This window comes from Peromyscus maniculatus, chromosome 9 (genome assembly GCF_049852395.1).
Source record: "Peromyscus maniculatus bairdii isolate BWxNUB_F1_BW_parent chromosome 9, HU_Pman_BW_mat_3.1, whole genome shotgun sequence".
NCBI classification, from domain to species: Eukaryota; Metazoa; Chordata; class Mammalia; order Rodentia; family Cricetidae; genus Peromyscus; species Peromyscus maniculatus.
The window spans coordinates 12224770-12236678 of NC_134860.1; the positions used below are offsets into that span (position 1 = coordinate 12224770).

Below are 11909 nucleotides of genomic sequence, written 5' to 3' on the forward strand. Positions count from 1 at the left end.
GAAACACAAATGGGCAGGGGGAGGGAAATGCTGCATGATCTCCCTCAGCCTGGTGGGGGCCTGGGAACTGGTACCTCTGAACAACAAAGGCGGCCCAACCTGGCATCTGTTTCTGTTTCGGAGAACTGCCAGGATTGGATGGCTGCACCCTCATCCATCAGTCTGCAAGGGAATCCCTGACAGGAAGGCAGTGGCTGCCCCCTGCCCCTCTGACTAGCCACTCCTTGAAGTCAGTCAGCCAGGGGCTTTTGTCTGGGATGGCAGGCACTGCTGAGTCAGCACTGAAGTGTCCCAAGGGAGGGAGGGAGGGAGGGAGAGAAGGGAAGGAAGGGAGGAAGGAAGCCTGGCTTCTCTACCATCTTGAATGTTCTCTTGTCATCCCTGAAAAACACAGGAGGGAAAAAGGGGGAAGTTTAAGGAAAACTCACAAAAAGGAACAGTTAATGGCTCTATCCAAAGCTGTAGTTTGTTAAGTTGGGAAATAATTATATTTTAAAAAGTTTTCTTATATTTAAAAAAGAAGGGAGCCTGACTTACTAATGAACAGGTGAAGAAGAGTCCCCGGCATCCTCAGCAGCTACAGAATCTTGTCAGTTCTCCCACAACCCACGACACCTTTCCTGCCGTCACCACCCAGGTCTCTGTACATAAGAGCATCTTCAGGCAGGCATGGGGGTGGTCCTAGAACTCCTCTGAGTCAGAAGATGTAAGATAGGAACGCAGGTCTCTGGACATAAGAGCATCTTCAGGCACACATGGGGTTGGTCCTAGAACTCCTCTGAGTCAGAAGATGTAAGACAGGACCCAGGTCTCTGTACATAAGAGCATCTTCAGGCAGGTGTAGTGGGTGGTCCTAGAACCTCTTTAAATAGAAAGATATCAGACAGGACAAACAGAAGAATGGCCGATTGACCCACATCCTGTCCTCCTCTGTGTTGCTTGCTTGTTTGAGGTCTGGGCTTTCTCCTCAGACAGCCTCTTGGCTTCCCCTGTACAAACAAAACCCATGGGTCAGATTAGCAAGGGGGGGTTATTTTCAGGTGGGTGTCCATTGCAGTGGCACGGAGATGTCTCTCCTGGCTGATGTGGGCAGTGACCTGGGCTCGAGTTCATTGTGGGTTTTTTCGGCAGGGGGAGGGGAGGTCAACTTTGTGTACATCGAGTCTTTTTTAGTCTTACCCCTTCATAGCCCCTAGTGCAGTAATATTCCAGTTGTGGCCACACAGAATTATTGAGAGAGAGAGAGACAGACAGAGACAGAGAGAGACAGAGAGAGACAGAGAGAGACAGAGACAGAAAGAGACAGAGACATAAGTAAGAAGGTTCAAACAAAAAGAGAAGACAGAATATGAAGATGGCCAGCTTGTGGAAGCACAGATTGTTGGCTTCTTTCTGGGAAGCTCCTCCTCTTGCTTTCTCCCTTCTGCATTAAAAACCCTCTTGCTGATAGAAGAGAATACACTTCCAAGCAATTTGTGCTTCCACAGTGTGAGCCTCCTTGCCTGGCTGTCAGTCTGCATCCAGACAGAAGGCAGAAACGAGAATTACAGTCATGGGGAAGCACAGTAGCTGCCCCCCTCCCCCTCCTGGTGCTGTTTAAATGGGCTGCTGGGGAACTTTTCCCTTTTTTTAGAGGTCCCCAACCTGCAGAGGACGTTTGTCCCATTTCCCTCCTTGCTCCCTTTAACAATTATGTCTGTATGGAACCTTCTCCTTTCCAGGGTACTTCTTTACCTCTTGGGCAGCTACAGCACAGCTCACCAGTCTCCATCATGGAGATTGGGCTGTCCTGACATAAGCAATGAGAACCACTAGCGCACATAGGAGGCCCAGCCTAGAGGGCACATGGTGGGGCTACTGGGAATTAGAGTGTATGGAGATTAGTGAAGATTCTTGGGGCTTGAGTATGCGAGTGTGGAGTGTTGAGAAACTGGTAAAAAATCATTGAATGGGAGATGAGACGGAAAGTTGTATTTTGGACAAGGTAAACAAGGGGTTAACAGAAAGTAAGGGCAGGATAGAGAAGCCAGAAGAAGCATCCATGGAAGGAGTGTGGGTCTACTTCCAATGTCTTAATGCCAGGGCAAGGGATTTGAACCTCATCATCTACGAACAGAGGATAGAGGTGAAATGGCAATCTTTTAGAATTATATTTTGAAAACCGTGGTGAAATAATAAAGGTATTTAATTTAGATCCCCTTCACATTGCTGCTAGCCCATGTTTTATGGAGCAGCATTGCAATTAGGTGAGGTGGTCTGGAAACTCTTGGAATGTTTCGTTTTGGGGATGCTGGCTATATTTCTTAAGAGCTGAAAACCTGTCTTTGGGTGGAGCCTGAGCTGTGTTTAATGGCTTGTGCTGTGATGTCCTCAGAGTTTAGACACCTTTTTGGGGAAGAGTAGTAATGTGCATTCAACCTCTTAATATTCATGTGCATTTGAGCTCATATTTTTTCTGAGGAATCAGACAATTATGTAGTTACCCAATGCAGGTGAGTGCACCAAGCTCTCGGGAACGCAGTAAAGAGCCACCCGCTAGATTTATGGGGGATGTGGAATCATTGCTCTGAGAATGAAATATTCATGAAATAAAGATGAGAACTGCGCAAATGGGAGCTGACATGAGGGTTGAGGGATGAATCATCCGTCACTGGGCTGGAAGTTGGAATTCTGGTTTCTCCCCGTCTTGCTTGTCCTGCCCCATGTTTCCACGGCAGACAGGGCTGACGGAGGCCAAAGAAACTGGACAGCAAGTGGTAGCGCAGCAGCCTCCTCTTTGTTCTGTGTGGATGCCCTGTGAAGGTTCCTCCCTGTGGGGGAATACTAGGAGTCCTCTCCAACTCATACCCTGCTTTGCCTCCACTCATATGCTATACAAATCGCAAGCTGTCTTCTTAACCCTTGTCAACATTTAAGGAAGGCTTCCTTATTACTGGAAGAATGCTACTCAGAAATGACAAGAACAGAGCTGGCACATGGATGATACATCTGCCTTCCTGCACCTGCTACCTCCCAGAGGTAGGCTTCACACAGGGCAAGGACACTGGGCTTTCTTGGTATAGACAGGATCATGAATTTCTACCTAGTATTTGCCAGAAGATTTTGATAATAAGGGATGAGACTCAATTCTTTTCTGGGTCAGATTCTAGAACTGTATCTCAGAACCCTGGTTTTTGTCTTCTGTTGAAAACTGAGACCAGCTGTCAGGCAGTTTAATACATTGCAGAAATTAGCCCAGGGTCTTCCAATAAGAAGGCATGGCACACTTACACACCACTGAGTATCTTAGAACCAAGTCTCTGGCAAAGCCACCTCTGCCTGTGACCACTGCCCATCTCCTTTGTTGTTGGTAATTTTTTTTTTTACCTGTGTCTGCTTCAAGCCTGCCTATATCTCCTTCCCTCCGCATTTGAATCACTTTGCCCACTCTCTGGAACACGGGAGTTCTCGTTAGGGGGTGATGAATATAATTGAGGTATTGAACATTTTCTGTGTGCCAGGAACCAAAGATGAATGTTTTACCAAGAACATTAGCTCATCTGGTCATAGGAGCTCAAACGTATTTATTGAATGAATGAACCAGTCTGGGATCCTATAAAGAAAACGTTATTAAATGTTAAATTGTTGTATAATCATTGCAGCTGGATCAATGACTTTCAATTTTGGCTGCATATCAGAGATGATTAATTCTGGAGCTTTTGAGAAGTACTGATGCTTGGGCCCAGTCTCCATAAGGTCATATTAAAAGGATCTGGAAAACTGTAATTCACAAAATCTCCACATTCGTTTCTGATATCCTGCCACGGGTTAAAACCTTCCATCATCTTTCTACCAAGGTGTCCAAGGACCTTCCATGATGAAGAAGGTGAGCTGTCATGGTAGAAAAGAACCTCAATGTTGGATCTAGGTGGACATGAGTACTGGTCTCAGTGTGATATTCACCATGTGTCACCTTGAGCAGGCCACTTCACTGCTAGTCTCAGTTTATCCCTCTGGGGCCTGCTGCTCCCACCTGATGTGTGAAGGGCTTGTTTGTTGCCTCTCATTTCCCTGACCAGAAAAACTTGAGAGGGAGGTGACCAGACACTCTCCCATAATGCTTCAGAGGATGATTGTTCATTCCTGAAGCTCCTTTAATTGTCTTGAAATTCAACCTCTTTGTTTCCACCTAATCACAACTCTCAGACCCAAACCCAATTTCTAGCAACATCTAAGAGGATTGTGTTGGTGGCACCACTCCCATCCATCGGGTCCCATTTACCACTTGGTGGGTCTCAATGATAACAGGAGAACACTTCCAACAACCATCCAGGTCAGGTGTGAAGTCCCTGAGCCCTAGTTTTATTCTTGCCCACCTTAAAAGGGGAGCTGTTGGACTCCAAACAAAGTCAGTTCTAATGAGTCCCACGTGTAACGTGCTGTTACATAGATGATAGTTTAGTTAATTACCGTTTTCCAATACACTGTATTATTTCCACATTGGTGAACAGCGGCTTAATTACAGAACTTTATCTCTGCTAGACAACGCCTGAGAGAGGTTCCCTGGTAACCTCTGTTTCTGCATCTGTCGTCATCCTTAACACAGGGTGAGGAATGCAGAGATGGAATGCAGAAAATTTGTGGGTAAATGCAGTCAATGAATTTTATGTCATATTCAGGGATGTTTGACTAGGTCAGTTGCCTATAGTAGATTAACGAAGGCAGCCATAAGTTCCCAGGTCTCTTTCCACAGCTGTCATTACCGAGCTGAACACTGAAGCCTTGGGATAATGAGGATGTAAACTGATGTAGTTCACATAAAAGAAGCCCATTATTTGATTTGCATAACATTATAGAATGCATCATTTTGTCTGAAAGGGGGATAATTATTCAAGTCTCTCCTGTCACTTTCCTTGCTCAAGCTGATTACTTCTTCATCTTCTTTCCTTGGCCAGAGACATACAAGATCCAAACAGACATGACCTTGCATGTGCTAATCAAGAGAACAAACCTTGAAAGGCCCTAAGCAAGATGGTCTCGTGCTTCTTGCCTCTCAGTTCTGGCTCCCAGACTAAGCAGCAGGAGCAGGCATCCTAAGGCATCCTAAGCCTCTGAGGCAGGCTGCATTCATTTTCCAGGGAGGTCAAGATGCATTTATGCCAGTTCATTTTCTCGTAGAGTTAACCAACCAGTACAGGATACTCCTGATGGACCCCTCTTCTCCCAGGGTTTATCTTGGTCTTGATGCTACTGGGAAAATGGAATGTGAATAGAAAGAAGGCCAACTGATTTGAGGAAGTTGGATTCTTGACAGCCATTTGGCATGGGAAGCTCTCTCTGGAAAACGTCTTCAATTGCTGTGAACATTTTCTGTGTATCCTGACATAGAAAGGCTAAAGGCTAATAGATAAGCACAATTGGGAGTTGATCTGCACTGCATGGCTTCACACTCCTTACAACTGATTCATCCATCCTTAATTTGAGGCAGGGAAAAGTATGCCAGGTTAAGAAACTGTTCAAGATCTTTCTATTAGATTATACAGAAAGAGTCAGCCAACACAGATCCCACTACACATTTGTTGTTGTTGTTGTTTGTTCTTGTTGTTGTTGTTGTTGGTGGTGGTGGTGTGTGGGTGTGGGTGGAGTGGGTGGGGTGGGTTGATGGGTATGCTTTATTGTATTTTGTTTTTGATATCTTTTTAAGATAGAACATGAAGGTGGGTGGGTACTGAGGTGGAGGAAGATCTGGAAGGAGTTGGGGGAGGGAGAAGAATATGATTAAAATATATTGTATGAAATTCTAAAAATTGAAGTTAAAAAATATACATCCTTGGGTTAGTTTTTAATGCTTTGATGGTGCTTAACCTTGCAGCTGTATTAAAAGGCTAAGTTACTGTCTGTGCCCTACTGCTTCCCATTTTGTCCTTGAATGTCAATGTGGATGGTGTCCAGATAAGAGGCCTCCTTTGCTCTTATTTTTCTTCACGGGACTTCGGTGGAGACACCACACCAAGCTGTGTTTGTTTCTCTGCCATTGGGTAGAGAGTGTTGTTTTCTCTCTGTCAGAGACCCTCAGATCCCTGTCTCCCTGGAGCATTCTTATATAGGAAGTTATCCCATCTCTCTATTTCCAATGTCTGAAAACCAGGAAGTACCTCCAGAGCACTTGCCCTGGCCCAGTACTTAGCTGACTGTAAGTGAAAGGTCAGGGCTCTCCCTTCAGCTGTCAGAATCCAGAGTGACACAGCTGGAACCAAGATGGTTGATCCGTGCCTGTTGCAAATTAGTCTGCCGGGTAACAATTTTCTTCCATTCCTGATGGGCACCTTACAGTACTGAATTATAAAACAGAAAGGAAGAGAAGGCAAGGTTATGTAACTGGTTCTTTCAAGGAAACGCCCCAACACCATTCATCAGTTTTCCTTCTGTGGAAACCATAGGCTGTGGTGAGGGCACGTGACTTTTCTAGTCTTCTCCAAGTTTTGCTGGCTGTAGGGAAGAGAATATTGTTGCCTCAAGCCCTAGGAGCATTTGCAACTCTGTCTCAGTGTCTCCACCTTCCACCTTTTCTTGCACATTTTGGGATGAAATAGTCTGTGAATACGAAGATTCACCTGCTGAGTTGTGACACTGACTTGGGTTGGTTCAGACTAAGGGGTCATATCAAGAGCTGCATAGGAGATCATGGTAGCTGTGAAAAGGCTGAAGATACAGGTTTGATGATGAACAAAGCCAGGCTTGTCCTGAGGCCCAGGTCTTGAGAGCCTGGGCGCAGAACAGACAGTTGGGTGTGGCGCCACAGCTCCTGGATGAAACTCCAAGCATTCTCTGTCTGAGTCTCTTTGTTGAGGATTTTCACCATGCTCTAATGTTCTTGTTTATATGATGGTTCTGTCTGTTCGCTGGGAAATGGTACCTGCCACCCACACCATAACAGAGTGAAGACAGCAAGTGACTCTCCAAAGCAAAGGAACTATGGATTATTGAAGAAGTCTGAAAATTGAGGGAGTTCAAGTCACCAAAATCCCCAAATAATAAATATAAAATACTATCTTCAAAATTGTATATGAAGAATGGGAACATTTTTCTTTATATAAAGAAAAGAAAAAACAGAAAGACAGATAAATCACACATTGAGAAGAAAGTTGCACAGAGCTAGCTTGACCACGGTACAAAATAGTGAACAAATTACTTTGATTTGGTTTGCTATTTATAGATTATCCTTAATGTACCATGATTCAACTATGATACTTCATGTTTACCATGGTATAAGAGCAACATGCAATCAACAGAAACTACACTTCAAGCTTTTAATCTTTGCTTGGACAAACACTATGTGGTCCTATTTCTGACAACACTGAGAAGTAGCAGAGTCACAGTCCCAGCCAGCTGTGGAACACCAGCAGAAAGTACCAGTGTTCTAGAGTATGCCATGTTGTGAAAGCGAGGATGCCAGATAGTTAAGGTGATTACATTGTTGGTTTATGATACTTCAATTTACTGTGAGTCTGTTAAGATCTAACATTGTTAATTGAGGAACACCTACAGCTTACACATTTTTGAAGCAGCTAATAAAAGAATCTCATGAATGGTATTGAGCTAGACAAAGAAGAGAATAACATCACCACCCATTTCTCCTATGGCACTTGCTAATCAGAGATATTCTTATCCCAGAAGCAGCTTCCCAGCACTGATGAGCTAAGTCATACCTCTGGGAGGGTTTTGATCACTGGAATTCTGGGTGGTTTTCAGTGGCTATCCAGCTACTTCCAATGTCATTTCCATTTATGACACCAGCTGATTTCCACAATGCTCCCTCACCCTCCGACCAGTATGCTCCTTTGTTATTCAGTCTCTTTCTGGCCTGAAGTGAGTTCCTCACTGTCTTATGGAAGTTGTCAGTTTTCTTGCTGTGGGAGATGTTCTGGAAACCACCGTACATGCCTTACCAGAAGCTAAGCACAGTATGCCAGCTACGAACTCATGGGCATTTAGACAGCGGAGATCTACTTTTCTCCATAGCAGAGACTGTTGAGACAAGGAGTGAATTACAGGGCACTTTAGTTCTTTGCCCACCCGAGAAATGCTGTCCTGAGTCTTCCTAATAGTGGCTTTGTGATTGCCATCATGAAAAAAGAGGAGGGCTTATGCTCTTGATTCCAAGTGGCCTTGTAATGGGGAGCCCTGTCCCTTATCTCCATAGGAGCTCAAGGCAATCAATCACTGGGATAACCTCTGCTTTGCATAGCAATTTCTTCTTTTTGGAAGCATGTCAAGGCCTCTACATCTCTTGGTATTTTGAAAATACTTAACAATCTAAACAGAGGTTCTAGTCCTCTCTCTGACATATGCTATGAACACTAGACCACTGGCAAGATTGTATTTTAGAAATGAGCCTTGACATGATATGTTTTCTTGGAGTCTGACATCAGAAAGGGCCAGTTGTAGCCATCATCTTGCCCAGCACATTGACACCCACAGAGTCACAAATAGTACTTCAGTGTATACCCTCATTGGGCATCTGGTAGAGCTCTTTTCCTGGACACTTGTCCATTTCACTCGGGTGTGGGGTGGGACTGAGGGAGCAGCTGACATCTTCCTTGAGCTCTCAAGCATAGTGACGACCTTGATTCAGTCTAACATTGAAGATAGAGCTTGAGTTAACTGGAGAAGAATTACAGTAGTCTTTATTTTCTTTTCTCAGCAGATAAATAAGCCAAAGGTCTTCTTTTATGTCCCCCACTGTGGTGAGACAGGCTTTTGGATGAGGATTGCCCATTTGGGAAACCTCACACCCTCTTGACACCTCACTGTCCCTGCTCGTCTCCCCACTTAAAGACCCATGCCCTATGGTGCCCATGCCCAGATGGTGATATGCTTACCCTCTGGGATGAACTAGAGATTCTACACAGAAAAACAAACAAACAAAAAACAAGGTTCCGGGTAGGACAGTGTTGCTTTTCCATATCTGACTCCAGATATCCTCTGACACTCGTGGGGTCGGTGACTTATGAGGCAGTGGAATTATTCTAAACCCACTCTTTGTGTAAGGCAGAGGTGACAGTATCAAGGCCAGGAAGGATGTTAATTCAAACTGCAAATGCATGGGGCATATTAGGGGGCCCAGATCATTCCTCTATTTTCCTGGCACTGTATTTATCTTCTGTTTTTTACCGGGTCTTCGAAGCATCTTATCATGGGGTTACTCCTGGGTGTGTCAGGGATTCTAAGCTGAGTGCAGTGGGAGAGGAAAGAGGCTTCTGATGCCTGCTGTCCAGGTCACTGCTTTATAAGGATTAGTGTTCTTGAGTATGGATTCCCTAGATAACCAAGGGTTGACCATCTGGTTGAGGGAAGGTGGGAACCATGAGGGATACTCTATCTGGCAAGCTGAATAGGCCTGGTGCCTCCAGGTATCCAGATTTTGCAGCACAGAATTTTGCAGTCAACTTTGAGGATGTCCTTTAACCTTCCTGTACTCTCTCTTCAGGACAAAGAGGTGAATCTGGAGCAGGTGCACCGGCGCATCAACAGTCTCATGGATGAAGACATTGCTCACAAGCAGATTTCCCCAGCGTCCATTGAGCTCTCTGCCCTAGAGATGGGGGGCCTGGCTCCAAGCCAAGCTTTGGAGCCCACACGGGAGTACCAGAACACCCAGCTCTCAGTCAGCACCTTTCTGCCTGAACAAAGCAGCCATGGCACCAGCCGGACACTGTCGTCAGGGCCCAGCAGCAACCTGCCGCTGCCGCTGAGCAGCTCAGCCACCATGCCCTCTATCCAGTGCAAACACAGGTCGCCCAATGGGGGACTGTTCCGACAGAGCCCTGTGAAGACCCCCATCCCTATGTCCTTTCAGCCCGTGCCTGGAGGTGTTCTCCCAGAGGCTCTGGACACTTCTCATGGCACCTCCATTTGACCGTCGCCTGCCCTCCTGCCCGTCTGCCCACCCACCCGACCAGCAGAGCTTTTTAATACAAGAAAATGACGACACAGACCACACACACACACACACACACACACACACACACACACACACACACAGACTCTTTCATTTTTCTTGTACATAAATGTAAATAATGACAGAATGGAGTGGGGTAAAAGTGTATTTTGAATATTCCCAATTTTCGAAGTCAGTAAAAAAAAAACAAAAAAACAAAAACTGTATGAATGACTTTGTAAATTTTGTTCTATATGAATAAAAAGGCAAATTACTTGTGATCATTCTGAAGTGCCAAAGGAGCCCCCTGTTCCTGGGCCTTTCCGAGGGCAGGAAGGACCATCTGAGAAGAAGCTCCTGGCTGCTGGGGAGAAGGAAGACGTGGAGGAGCCCCGAATGCTGCTTGCTGCTGTGCCCACAGCTCTCCCTCTTGTCCTTTTCTCACAAGTCCTCATTCTTCCTTCGGTGTCCTTGGGTAGAGTCCGTGTGTATCTGAGTCTAGAGCCCATGTTGGGTGGACCCATCCGGTCCCTGAGCTGTAGAGTAACCTGCCCTATCATGGCCCTGGACAATCAGGCTCAAGATGCTGAGGTCACTGTGTGTCACAGTGTGTAGCATGTGACTGTCCCCAAGGCCTCAGAAAAGATGCCCATATTGAGGTCACAGTCTCTGAGGCTTTGATACCTATGTGTTTATTATCTTTTTTTTTTTAAAACTCTTTTTCTACTTAGAAGAATCAATCAGTGACAGACTATAGGGAAGAAGGGCAGACAGCATCTAGGTAGAGGTAGGACTGGCCTGAGTGGGACATCTTTGATTATAGGTTGCATTTGTCATAGAGATTGTAGGATGGGGGGTGAGAAACCAGGTAAAGACTGTTCTCTTGGATTAGGGTCCATAGCCCTGAGCAAAAGAAAAAGTGTAGTTACAGACACATGGAGTAGAAGCATCATGGACACAGGTAAAAGGCTTCCACTGAAAGGAGTTGGAGGAAGTTACTCCAAATGATGGAGAAATTGGGGATAAACAAGAGGGACCACATGGGGAAGAAGCTTGACTCTTTGGAGAAGCATAGCAAAAGACTCATGTGCCCTAATGAAACTATCCTTAAAGACATGCCTTTAGCTCTTTATGAAGTCGGCTACACAGGACCAGATCTCAGCACTAGCCCTTTCTCCAGACTTACTGTGTTGTCAACTCCGGGAATCCTCAAACAATAAACCAGCCCATAGCAGGGATCCTTCAGGCTAGAAGCATCTTATATCCTCAGAGATGGTGAATTTGCTGGGAAGTCCTGTTTGATAAAACTAGGCTAAGCTACAGATCTTACCTCTCTACACTGCTCTTTGTGGGGTAACTAAACTGTAGAACCAGCAATGATCTATCAGGAGGAGTCTGAGCTGTATTACTTAAGTTGCTTCCTCTTGTTTTGAAGACCAAGGTGTCTCTGATCTCCTACACTGCTGTGATGTAGAACGTAACCCCATCCAGCTCCAACCCTCATCACCAATAGATGTGTCAAGATCTTGGTCTGTGAAGAAATAAAAAAAAAAAATCCCGTCAGTTGCTTCTTCTGTACTTCTATGTTCTTGTAGAGTTAGTTGAGAGAGATATTCCATGAAGATAATAACTCTCACCCAAGATGAATTTATTTCCCCAAATCCCTAATGATGTTAATGAAGACAAAAGAGTGACTGTATCACACAGTTAGCTAAAAGCACCAGAACAAAACAAGACAATGTTCATAGTTATATATCTTTGGCTACTGGGAATTCCATGATGCTAGTGTTACTGGAGTGATTTATCAACATTTCTCTAGTTAGTATGTGGACCTTGAAGACAGGTGTGCATGGCAAAGCCTGGGTTGGCTACCTAGGTTGTATAGGCTTTGCTTTCATTTCATCAGCACTTTGGGCAACTTGCAGTAGAGGGTTAATTTTTCATATATATATATATATATATATATATATATATATATATATATATGTAT

General features: G+C 44.9%; 1 protein-coding gene across 2 annotated transcripts in view; it reads left to right on the plus strand.

Annotated features, from left to right (window-relative positions):
• The window catches only part of Grid1 (glutamate ionotropic receptor delta type subunit 1), a 721704-nt gene extending 711501 nt beyond the window's left edge, over positions 1 to 10203 (plus strand). For both annotated transcript variants that reach the window (XM_015995614.3, XM_006976687.4), the window contains one exon: positions 9470 to 10203. Coding sequence is in view for 1 of the 2 variants with exons in the window: in XM_006976687.4 (XP_006976749.1) it covers positions 9470 to 9898 (429 nt within the window). In the remaining variant the exon portion in view is untranslated. The remainder of the gene's footprint in view (positions 1 to 9469) is intronic.
• Positions 10204 to 11909: the final 1706 nt, after the last annotated feature.